Source organism: Staurois parvus, unplaced genomic scaffold (assembly GCF_062004578.1).
Source record: "Staurois parvus isolate SC_StPar_1 unplaced genomic scaffold, SC_StPar_1.0 ptg000206l, whole genome shotgun sequence".
In the NCBI taxonomy this organism is placed as follows: domain Eukaryota; kingdom Metazoa; phylum Chordata; class Amphibia; order Anura; family Ranidae; genus Staurois; species Staurois parvus.
This window is the reverse complement of record NW_028318002.1, coordinates 2,137,940-2,149,799: the sequence shown is the minus strand read 5'-3', so window position 1 is coordinate 2,149,799 and position 11,860 is coordinate 2,137,940. Positions and strand designations below refer to the sequence as shown.

The following is an 11,860-nucleotide window of genomic DNA, read 5'->3' as shown; positions in this document are numbered from 1 at the left end:
AGAGATCATACTGGCTGCTGGATTGGCTATGCAATGCTCTCAATAAATTTGAGTCAGCATTAGAATCTGCTCTGCAGTCCTCCGAATAGCTGATCAGATGGATGCAGGGCTACAGCTCACAGCAGTACAATGCAGCTGAAAGGCACAAGCACAACTACCAGAAGCAAGCATCCTTAAGCAAGAGCTGGATAAATGCCCATCAGCTAATAGCACCGTCTACATTAGCTATGTATTGATTCTGAATGGGAAGACGAAGTGGTAAGTTTTATTTATGACTTAACACATTAAAGGTCATACAATGATCTATTCATGCCACTAATGTACTATTTGCTGCAGTAACATTAGAAGCCAGTGTTAAATGGCAATAGCATTCTTAACAAGAAGTGCAGCAAAGAAGTAGAATGCCAGTCTCAGTAACTGAATGCCTTAACGACTGGAAAAGAGAAAATGTAAAAACTAACTTGTCTGAAAAATAACATTTGTTAATGTATACACATTACAGCATAAGATAAATCTATACAATCTGAAATAATTTAAACATAGCTTACTTTTTTATGTAATCAATTAAGCTAAACAAAAATAAGGAGAGAGCTATAGTTTTAACTGAAAAAGTGTTTATGTGTATATTGAAGATGTCTACTGAATATTTGGTTGCAGGTAAGCATGGATTGCCAAATCAAGCCCTCACCAGGACTCCTGATTCTTTTATGCTCTGTACCAAACATCTTCTGTCTCTGTCCCTTGAAGTGTTCTTGCATTATGAAAAACAGAAATGTTGACTGTTCGGGCAGCAGTTTGACTGCATTGCCACATGGACTCCAGGACAATATTATACATCTGAACTTGTCTTACAACCAGCTGTCTGATATAGACCATCAATTGACTAGGTTCACTAACTTGAGGTTTCTAGACCTTTCCCACAACTTGCTCAGCAACCTCCCTTCCCATTTGCCAAGGTCTCTTTGGGAGTTGTATGCTTCAAATAACAGCATCAAAGTGCTTCATAAATTGGACACTACATACCAGTGGAACTTAAAGGTGCTTGACATCTCCAAAAACAGCCTGCAGAAGACAGTGTTTATCAACAATACACTGATTAGTCTGCAGCTCCTGAACCTAAGTTACAACCAGCTTTGGACTGTACCAACCAATATGCCCAGTAATATACTAACAATAGATTTATCCAACAATTCCTTAACACAGATATTGCAAGGATCATTGGTGAGAATGCCTAAGCTGCAGAAACTGTATTTGCACAACAACAGATTCACCTACATACCAACCCATGCTTTTGACCACCTGACACATGTAACAGAGATCACCCTGTACAACAACCCATGGTCATGCAAAGACACACAACATATGAACTATATTATGGCATGGGTAGAAGAAAACAATAATGTAATAGGTTCTCCATGTGCCAATGACAGATATAAAATTACCAAGCAATTTTCAACTGAATATGAAGCACAAAATGAAGTCACTACTGACGACATTCCGTTGTTTACAAACCATTCACTTTTCTTAGAAGTGCAAGAACCCAAGCAGTACAAAAAGATACAATATCCAGAGGATTTAACTGCAGCCCCAGTTAACACAAGCAGCTTTCTACATGTAAGCAAAGAGGACTCTCTAATGATAGATGAAAGCTCTGCAGATGGAATGATTCATTTAGACTTTAATTCATTTGGGAATGAAATAGACAATCTAATAAATTCAAATGAATTAGAGGAGACTAAAATGTATGATTCCACAGTTATCGTGAGCTTTGATAATGTAATAAATAACAATTTAACCCTGCCAAGCACAACTGTATCTGTAGAGATACAAGCCACAACAGTACAACTGAATGATCTTGCTCCCTCCTCAGCAGCACAGAAAGAGAAGTGTCTTGCAGTTTTGTTTTCAATACTCTTCCTTGTTATAAGGACTGTGTAATGGCATGTTACAAATGAGGAACTAGGAACAAATTAACAGCTTTTTTAATCAGCTTGACAAAGTCTGTAATTCTGTGTTCAATTCTGCCAAGGATTAAAGATTTACAAACCAGCACTGCTTTATTAAAAACTGAATGTGAATCACTGAATATCTCTGTACTAATGCACAGAAATGTAATCCATACATGTAATGCATATTCAGACAATAAATGTTTAAAACATTTCTGTATGCCTTTACCGTTTAAACAACTGCATGCTAAAATTTTAATTTTTATGGCATGAGATCAAAAGCGAATATGACCGAAGGAGTAGTAACCGTTGATATAGAGATATAGGGTATCATTTTAAACATTGTAATCCTACATAAAATCCACCGTTTCAATGCAAAACTGAATAACCTGATTTAGGAAAAGATCAGATGCATTAAAAATCCTCTATGAATCCTTGTATTAAGGCAAGCATATTTTTAAGAGGTAAACAAAAAACTGATTTATAAATACCAGACTTCATAATATCATGTGAGGGGGATGATGTTGCAATGAGTGAAATCTTCTGCGTGAGATGTGTCTTATCAAAAAGACAGCATCCCATAGATATACACAAGAAATAAGTTTACAGATTTGCTTTTCATTGAATCTGCAGCATGAAAGTGTACTAGATCTGCAGTTTAATATGAAAATCTTTAAGACCCTATCAGATTCACAGGAAGGAAACTGGAATACCCAAAGGAAACCTACATGAAAAGGAGATCCTTTTAGGGTGGCTAATGGCCAATGGGACCCGATTCAGGACCTCAGTACTGCAATGTTGCCATGGCAGTCACGATGGCAAATCTGACATCAGAATATTAAACTAAACACACTGTGCTCAGTGAGCAATCATGGAAGAAAATTGGAAGTATATATTCCTTTAGAACAAAATGATGACTACTAGGCTAACTTACAGGCTTCTTAGCTTTTATTACAAGCGGATTAAACAACACTATTTTTTTCATGTTATTTTTGTTAACTTACAATTTAGTTTGACATCTTACATTGTACCAAATAATCTTTGCTTTAAAGCAAGTATCATGAAAAATAAATGTCAAATAATTTGCAAGAACACATTTAAAAATAAAATCAACTCCCCTGCCATCTGTGCCACCAATATCTGCTGATCCCCCACAGTGGATTCCTCTCCACTTCAGCTCCTCTGTTACTACTATATCGTGTGGTGAAGTGAAGCCTGTGAGAAGTCACAGCACGCAGCATGGGACCAGGAATCTGACACTCTGTCATGAAGCCAATGCCAGGCCCAGGCACTGTGGGTGGGGAAAGAGACTGACAAATACTGACAAAACTGACATCCACAGGGTTCATTTTCTGTTTCTGCTAGCAGGCGGAAGAGGTGGTAGAGAAGCGAATAGATGGGAGTGCAAGACAATACCCTAAATGAATAAATATTACTTAAAAATATTGAAATCAAAAGAAAAATGCATTCACAGACTTGTTTTTATTAGTGTATGCAATAGGACTTTTATCCTGACCTTGACTACATTACATAGTAAGTCTCTTCATCCAGTGCTGGAGTGCCACAGTGCCATGACTAAAAGCAGTTTCTTTCATTACTGTAACCTCATCTGCTAGTGATTCTGGCAGCATTTGCAAAGTGAAATGCACACTATACTAATAATTATCTTTAACTCATATTTTACTTTAAGATTTTCCTTTTCATAAAAAAGCATAAGCACACTTTAAACCCCCAAATTCACTGACTTGATAATTGTAGTACTTTTGTAATATTTAATTACTGATTTGATATAAAAACACAGATATTGGAGACCAGCAGCTTAAAAAGTGGAGTGTGGAAATCAAATACAGTACAAGTTTGATATAATTTAGAGTAAATTGTTTTAGACACAAAGAATGGTAAACTCCAACAATGCATGAACAAAAGGACTGCTGTGTTTAAACAACATCTAGAAAGTACAACTTACCGTCTTGCAATGTAGTAGAAAACAGGATTTCCAGCTTTTGATGTCCCTGCTTGGTAGAATATATTTAGAGTTTTTAATGCTTTAAATTCTTCTTTTTCATGTACCTGATGCCTACAGAACAAATGGAGGGGGGGGGGGGATACATCTATTAGTCTGAAGAAAGGACAAATGTCAGACACTATTTTCTCTAGGAAGATTCTGTAATTACCTAGTCATAAATTCTTCAAACTTGGAACTTGTGAGATTTAGACTTGACCAATGGGTGTCTGCCACAGGCTTGTGTTCTGGAGGCCCAAGATAGGCAAGTAAAGTTGCCATTTTGTCAAATGGTCTCCTTCCAACAGCTTTGTGGTCCCTTGGAAATAAAAACAAAAGTTAATTCACTCTAGAGTTTCAATTAAAACCTAACCAATCTATTTCAACTGCACATACTGAAACACCTACAAAACATTGAAACATCTTTTTACTCCTAAGAATCTTTAAAACTTAAGAATCAATATGATTTTATTCCTATACACTCACAGGTCACTTTATTAGGTACACCTGTTCATTGCTTGGTAACACAAATTGCTAATCAGTCAATCACATGGCAGCAGCTCAATGCATTTAGGCATCTAGACGTGATGAAGACTAAATTGATGAAGACTGAAGTTCAAACTGAGCATCAGAATGGGGAAGAAAGGAAATTTAAGTGACTTTAAAGGTGCCATGGTTGTTGGTGCCAGACGGCCTGGTCTGAGTATTTCAAAAACTGCTGATCTACTGGGATTTTCACACGCAACCATCTCTAGGGAAATCTGGACTTATCAGACCAGGCAACGTTTCTCCAATCTTTTATTGCCCAATTATGGTGAGTCTGTGCGAATTGTAGCCTTCCTTTCCTGTTTTTAGCTGACAGGAATGGCACCTGGTGGGGTCTTCTGCTGCTGTAGCCCACCTGCTTCAAGGTTCAGTGTCTTTTGCGGTCAGAGATGATATTCTGCATACCTTGGTTGTAACAAGTGGTTATTTGAGTTACTGTTGACTTTCTATCATCTCAAACCAGTCTATCCATTCTCCCCTGACATCAACAAGCCATTTTCATCCATACAACTTCCGCCCGCTGGATATTTTCTTTTTTTTTTTAACCATTCTCTGTAAACCCTAGAGATAGTAGTGTGTGAAAATCTCAGTGGATCAGCAATTTTTTAAAATACTAAGACCAGCCTGTCTGGCGCCAACAACTATGCCATGTTCAAAGTCACTTAAATCCCCTTTCTGATGCTGGGTTTGAACTTCGGAAAGTCGTCTTCACTACATCTAGATGCCTAAATGCACTGAGTCGCTACCATGTCATTGGCTGAATAGCAATTTGTGTTACCAAGCAATTGAACAGGTGTACCTAATAAAATGACTGGTGAGTGTACATTTACACCTCTCATTAGGTTAAAAATATCATCCACTAACTGGCATTTAATTTTTTAAGATTTCACATGACATTTAATGCTGTTTGCAGCTAGTATTTGCACCTGTGTAAAGTTTAAAAACCGTCAAGGGAAAAGAGGGTGTCAGGTCTTTCCCCACATCTAGGCCTGGAATCATTAGCAAGGTAACAGTAGTACTGTTAGGCACAAAAGGTCCTGCTCTTACTGCACTATACAGTCTGGTGAGTGCACTGTGCACAGCCTTATATTAAAACGTTGATGCATAAATTGAAAACATCCTTCAATAAAAATTAATAGTCAGCGATGAAAGAAAAACAGATGAACAAACAAGAAACTAAACAGCTTTGGGTTTTTAGAAACAATTGGAAAAAAAATGATTTCACCCTTTACAAACAGCCTCTAAAAAAATAAAAGTGAAGTACAAATTGGAAGAGCTGAAATGCCCAATCCTCACTATGGGCACATAAATCCCTACATGGATGGACTGTTCTAAATATGTCAGTAGAATGATGTGTATATTGTGTGATAGCATAAACAAAAGCATTCAGCGGAGTTTAAAAAAAAAAAAAAAAAAGCCAATCTCTGACATGGAGGATGCAACACAGGACTCCGCTCCCTCCACACATGCAGACAGAGGTAAGAGAGCTTCAATTTCCCCTGCTCACTCTCCTCTTAAGCCTCCATCTGCTAAAAAAAAACTGCATGGGGCTTCCCTAGCACAAGATCATATTCTTTTGGCTGAGCAAAAGTCACTAGCTGCCTTCACAGCCTCAGATGCACCTGCATCAGAAAACAGAAAAAAGCTATTCTACTTTCCCTTCAGGCTGGATTTCATCATGAGTTACGCTCTTCTATTTCACGATTGTCTAACAGGCTAGATAAAATTGAAGAGCACACGGATCATCTAGAATCTCAGATTAATCAAGTTGCAAAAGCCCATGATGACCTTGCAGATCCATATGATAAACAGGTGGAAGTGATCCATAAATTCCAACTCAAAGTTGCTGACTTGGAAGACCACTCCCGCCGCAATAATATTAAGTTAAGCTGGATTCCTGAAGCTGTTAAAAGTAGTGATTTGATCACTTATTTACAGCAGCTATTCATTAAGCTCATTCCAGACCTTACTCCACGAGATCTACTCCTGGACAGGACCCACAGGATCCCTAAACCAGCGCATTTCCCAGACGCAATCCCTAGGGACGTCCTAGTCCACGTTCACTTTTATCACATTAACCAGTTCCCAACCGCGCTATAGCTGAAGGACAACTACAGTGCGGTTGTGTAATTCTGGGACAACGTCCATGGACGTCATTCCAGAAAACGCCCCCCCCCCCCAGCGTCCCCAGTGCCGCCGGTGATTGCTGTGATCTACGGACACAGCTGATCACGTGATATGGTAAACGGCCAATCACTGCGGCCTTTTACCATGTGATCAGCTGTGTCCAATGACACAGCAGATCACTGGGTAAATACAGTTGGCGGTTCTTGGCTGCACTTTCCTCACGCTGTCACAACGTGAGGAAAGTACTGCCGAGAACCACCAATTGTCAGCGGAGGGATCGGCACTGATCAACAGGGCACTGATGATCAGTGCCACCCACCTGTGCCCATCAGTGCCACCCAGCAGTGCCGCCCACCTGTGCACAGTAGTGCCGCCCATCAGCGCTGCCCATAAGTGCAGCCTCATCAACACACATCAGATGAAGAAAAATTACCTGTTTGCAAAATTTTATAATAGAAACAAAGAAAAACTTTTTTTCCAAATGTTTTGCTCGTTTTTTGTTTATATTGCAAAAAAATAAAACCAGCGGTGAGTAAATACCACCAAAAGAAAGCTCTATTTGTGTGAAAAAAATTATAAAAATTTCATATGGGTACAATGTTGCATGACCGCGCAACTGTCATTCAAAGTACGGTAGCGCTGAAAGCTGAAAATTGACCTCGGCAGGAAGGGGGTAAAAGCGCCCGGTAGGCAAATGGTTAAGGATCGTCTGATGAGAGCTTCTAGATCCACAAAGTCGCTCTCCCCACCCTATACCAAGATTTATCCACAGCCACAGCTCAGAGGCGCCATGAATTCGCTCCAATCGCCACAATTTTGCGGGAACGCAATATTGTTTATCGATGGGGCTTTCCAACCAAGCTACTGGTTACTTTACAAAACCAACAAATCGCAATTACTTCCCCCAAAGATGAACTCAAACAACTGGGGGGATAACAACCTCAGCAGAGCCCAGCACCCCTTGGTATGATCCATCCAATAAGATCAGGGGGACCGAGAAATTCAAACTCACAAGTAATCTGGATAGCAACATGATTCAAGTGCCTAATGTAATCTCTTCATCTCAGGCTGAACTGGATGCATTAGCATCACCTGCCAATTCACACTTTAATAGTGTAGCCTATTGCTACCCTTTTATTGTTCACACACTCCAGGTTCCAAGTGTGCTACGCACACGGCTTTTCTTCGTTTGCTTAATAGCACTGTTCTTACCTGGTAACCACTTGCCAACCATACTATAGCCGAATGACGGCTACAGCGCGGTTGTCCAGTTCTGGGAGGGCGTGATATGATGTCCGCCCAGAACGTGCCCCCAGCAATCTCCATGATCGCTGTGTCCTACGGACACAGCTGATCATGTGATGTGGTAATAGGCCAATCACAGTGGCCTTTTTCCAATGACACAGCAGGAAGGGGGTAAAAGTGCCCATTAGGCAAGGGGGTAAAAGTGCCCATTAGGCAAGTGGTTAATAAGCTTATTCTACTTTCTTGTTTGTATACCATTTGTACTTACTCGGGTATCTCTCTTAGTAGTCTGATTATAACATTGTTCGCATTGCAATATTTTGATGATAGTGGTCCCTCTCTTGCTCTTCCAGCCACCGCCAGACTTGTACATCAATGATGCTCCGCATAACCACCATTAACGCCAAAGGATTTAACAGTCTCTTTAAAAGACTGAGACTATGGCAAGAAGCAATAACTCAAAAAACTGACATTCTATATGTACAAGAGACACATTTTGTACATGGGAAAGCTCCTCCTGTCACCACTGCCTATTTCCTCACCAATTTTTCGCTGACGCCACCAGAAAAATCAGGGGAGTTATGACAGCTAACAGCGGTGTAAATAAAACCAATAGCTTTATTATACTTCACAAAAATTGGTAATAGACCTAATAGGTCAAAGGATCCTACATTCACATCATCTGTATAGGTCAATTTTATATTACGGGTATTGTTACCAAGTTCTTCCATAAAGTTTTCAAGTTGATCCATTGTACCATTCCATAACATTAATAAATCATCTATATACCTCAACCACAAATAAGAATGGTTGAGGTACATTGAGGAGGCATAGACTATCTCCTTTTCCCAACATCCAAGGTGGAGGCAAGCATAAGCCAAAGCCCAGGGGGCCCCATTGATGTGCCTCTAATCTGCTGATAGTATAAACCATTAAATTGGAAATAATACTGATTAAGCGGCATTATGCTCACCTAAGACGCAAGGTATTAGTATTATGTTATATTCTGAGTAAGTGTGGCCCGAGCCATTTTAAAGTGATAACGTTATCCATTTTATTGATGTGAATGGAGGATCCTTTGACCGAATAGGTCTATTACCAATTTTTGTGAAGTATAATAAAGCTATTGGTTTTATATACACCGCTGTTGGTTCTCTTTCAAACTACTGTTCTCTGAGGGAATTCTATGCCCTCTACTGTTTGTTAATGCGTGTTGGGTTTCTTGAGGACCCCACCTTAATATGTTAAAGGTGAGTCGGTGATTACAATAGCATTGAACTTTAGGGCTCCCTAATTAGGGAGTGGTAATAATAATAAAATATTTAAATATGTAGATTTTATTTAACGATTATTCTTATGAGTTATGATAGCTATTCGTAACTCCTTATCTTTTCAATTTCAAAACGTAAAAGCAGACCTCATGGGCAGATTCCTTATACTGTCTGCAGTTGTAGACAATGTGCCCCTAATAATAGTCAACATACATGCACCTAACATGCATCAGAAAAACTTTCTATCATTTGATTAAGAGCGATCTCTTGCAATACCCAAAAGACCGCATGATTTTATGCGGAGACTAATGATATTGCTGACGTTTCCTTCGATTTCTCCAACACCTGTAGATCTAGGCCCCTCAGCCCTCTCCTCATTCATAAATGCAGAAGATTTTTTTTGACCCCTGGTGGTGTCTCCATGGCACAGAGAGGGACTACACTTATTACTCTGCAGTGCAGAAGTCTTATTCCAGAATCAATCTCCTTCTGGAACATAAGATCACATTACAAGCTCTCTCTCAGGCAACCATTGCTTTAATCACGTGGTCAGATCACGCTCCAGTCACCATCTCCCTCTCTCTTGAGAATGAACACCTCTATCCTAACGCACCCTGTGTACCAGGAACAGATTAAGACAGAAATTGAGACATACTTCAGCCTCAATACAGGCTCTGTGACAAATGATCCGCTTCTCTGGAATGCACAAAAATCTTAAGTTAGGGGTATTTGTATCAGGCTTGGTGCCTGTGCGAAGAGAGAACGAGTGCAGAAACTAAACTCATTTTTGGAACAGATACAGTTATGTTCAAAATAATAGCAGTCAGACATCACTAACCTGATCAATCACTGTTTTTGGTAGAAATGATATTTCTACATGGCAAATAATTTACTAGCAGGTGTAGTAGAGCAATAGAAAACCAACAGACCCAACAGTCATGACATGCATGCTGCTGATTCTGTGTCATTGAATCACTAATTGAATGGGGCATGTTCAAAATAATAGCAGTGTGGAGTTCTATTAGTGAGGTCATTCATTCTTTGAAAAACAGGTGGCAATTATTGCCCTTATTTAAGGAAGGAAGGCAGCAAATGTTGTACATGCTGGTTACAGTGCATTTCTCTCTGAAATTCTGAGGAAAATGGGTTGTTCCAGACATTGTTCAGAAGAACAGCATACCTTGATTAAAAAGTTGATTGGAGAGGGGAAAACATATAAAGAAGTGCAGAAAATTATAGGCTGCTCAGCTAAAATGATCGCAAATGCTTTAACATGGCAACCAAAACCTGAAAGACGTGGAAGAAAGCGAAAAACTACATTCAAATGGATAGAAGAATAGCCAAAATGTGAAGGACTCAGCCAACAATCAGCTCCAGGAAGATCAAAGAAGGTCTAAAGTTACCTGTGAGTACTGTTACAATTAGATAGCCAAGCTATCTGCATGAAGCCCCCACAAAGTCCCACTGTTGAAAAAAAGACATGTGCTGAAGAAGTTACAATTTGCCAAAGAGCACATTGACTGGCCTAAAGAGAAATGGCGCAACATTTTGTGGACTGATGAAAGTAAGATTGTTCTTTTTGGGTCTAGTGGCCGGAGACTGAATTCAAGCCACAGTACACTGTGAAGACAGTGAAGCATGGTTGCGCAAGCATCATGATATGGGGATGTTTCTCATACTACGGTGTTGGGCCTATTTATCGCATACCAGGGATCATGGATCAGTTTGAATACATCAGAATACTTGAAGAGGTCATGCTGCCTTATGCTGAAGAGGAAATGCCCTTGAAATAGTGTTCCAACAAGACTACGACCCCAAACACACCAGTAAACGTGCAACATCTTGGTTCCAGACCAACAAGATTGACGTTATGGAGTGGCCAGCCCAATCCCCGGATCTTAATCCAATAGAAAACTTGTGGGGTGACATCAAAAATGCAGTTTCTGAGGCAAAACCAAGAAGTAGAGAAGAACTGCGGAATGTAGTCCAATCATCCTGGGCTGGAATACCTGTTCACAGATGCCTGAAGTTGGTTGACTCCATGCAACACAGATGTACAGCAGTTCTCAGAAACAGTGCTTATACAACTAAATATTAATTAAGTGATTCAAAGGAAAGCAAAATCTTCAAACATTTTTCAGTTTATATAGTGAATGTTTGAGTTTGTAAAGAAGAATACAAACACTGCTATTATTTTGAACAGTCTAATATTCACTTTTCTTAAATTTTTTTTTAGAGGAACAACACAAATTTGATATATTTTTCTTCATGTTTTGATTTGGAATAGAATGTGTAGTGTTCCCAATACATTTGTGTGTATGGAAATAAAAGCTTTTAGAAGGATTCTGAGCTTTATTCACTTTTTTCAACACACTGCTATTATTTTGAACACAACTGTACGTAAAGCAGAAATTACAAATAAGGCAGATCCTAACGAGGCTGCCATGACACTTCTACGTAAACGTAGAGAATACCTCCGCTCATACCTATTACTCCTCCTTCGATCACCACATTAAAAAACTACGTCTTAATTGGTACACTCAAGGAAGCAGACCAGGAGCACTCTTAGCAAAACAAGTCCAACATAAAGCAATGTCAACTAAAATCCCTTACATGGGCAACACACATGGCCAAAGAGTTAGTAACCCCAAAGATATTGCCAATTGCTTCAGTGAGTTCTATGATCAGATATATAATCTAACCTCCTCTGGGGCAGATCCCAC

The 11,860-nt window shown here is 39.4% G+C and overlaps 2 protein-coding genes across 4 annotated transcripts in view; one reads left to right on the top strand and one right to left on the bottom strand.

Moving 5' to 3' along the window:
- Nucleotides 1-11,860, bottom strand: part of NF1 (neurofibromin 1) — a 364,217-nt gene that overhangs the window by 136,425 nt on the left and 215,932 nt on the right. For all 3 annotated transcript variants that reach the window (XM_089678515.1, XM_089678513.1, XM_089678514.1), the window contains 2 exons: nt 4,121-4,267; nt 3,913-4,023 (listed from right to left, as the gene is read on the bottom strand). In XM_089678515.1, coding sequence (XP_089534641.1) covers nt 3,913-4,023; nt 4,121-4,267 — 258 coding nt within the window. The remainder of the gene's footprint in view (nt 1-3,912; nt 4,024-4,120; nt 4,268-11,860) is intronic.
- On the top strand, nt 82-2,160 carry OMG (oligodendrocyte myelin glycoprotein). Its single transcript, XM_089678516.1, has 2 exons — nt 82-258; nt 658-2,160. The coding sequence occupies exon 2, from the start codon at nt 664-666 to the stop codon at nt 1,936-1,938; it is 1,275 nt and encodes a 424-aa protein (XP_089534642.1). The 5' UTR covers nt 82-258; nt 658-663; the 3' UTR covers nt 1,939-2,160.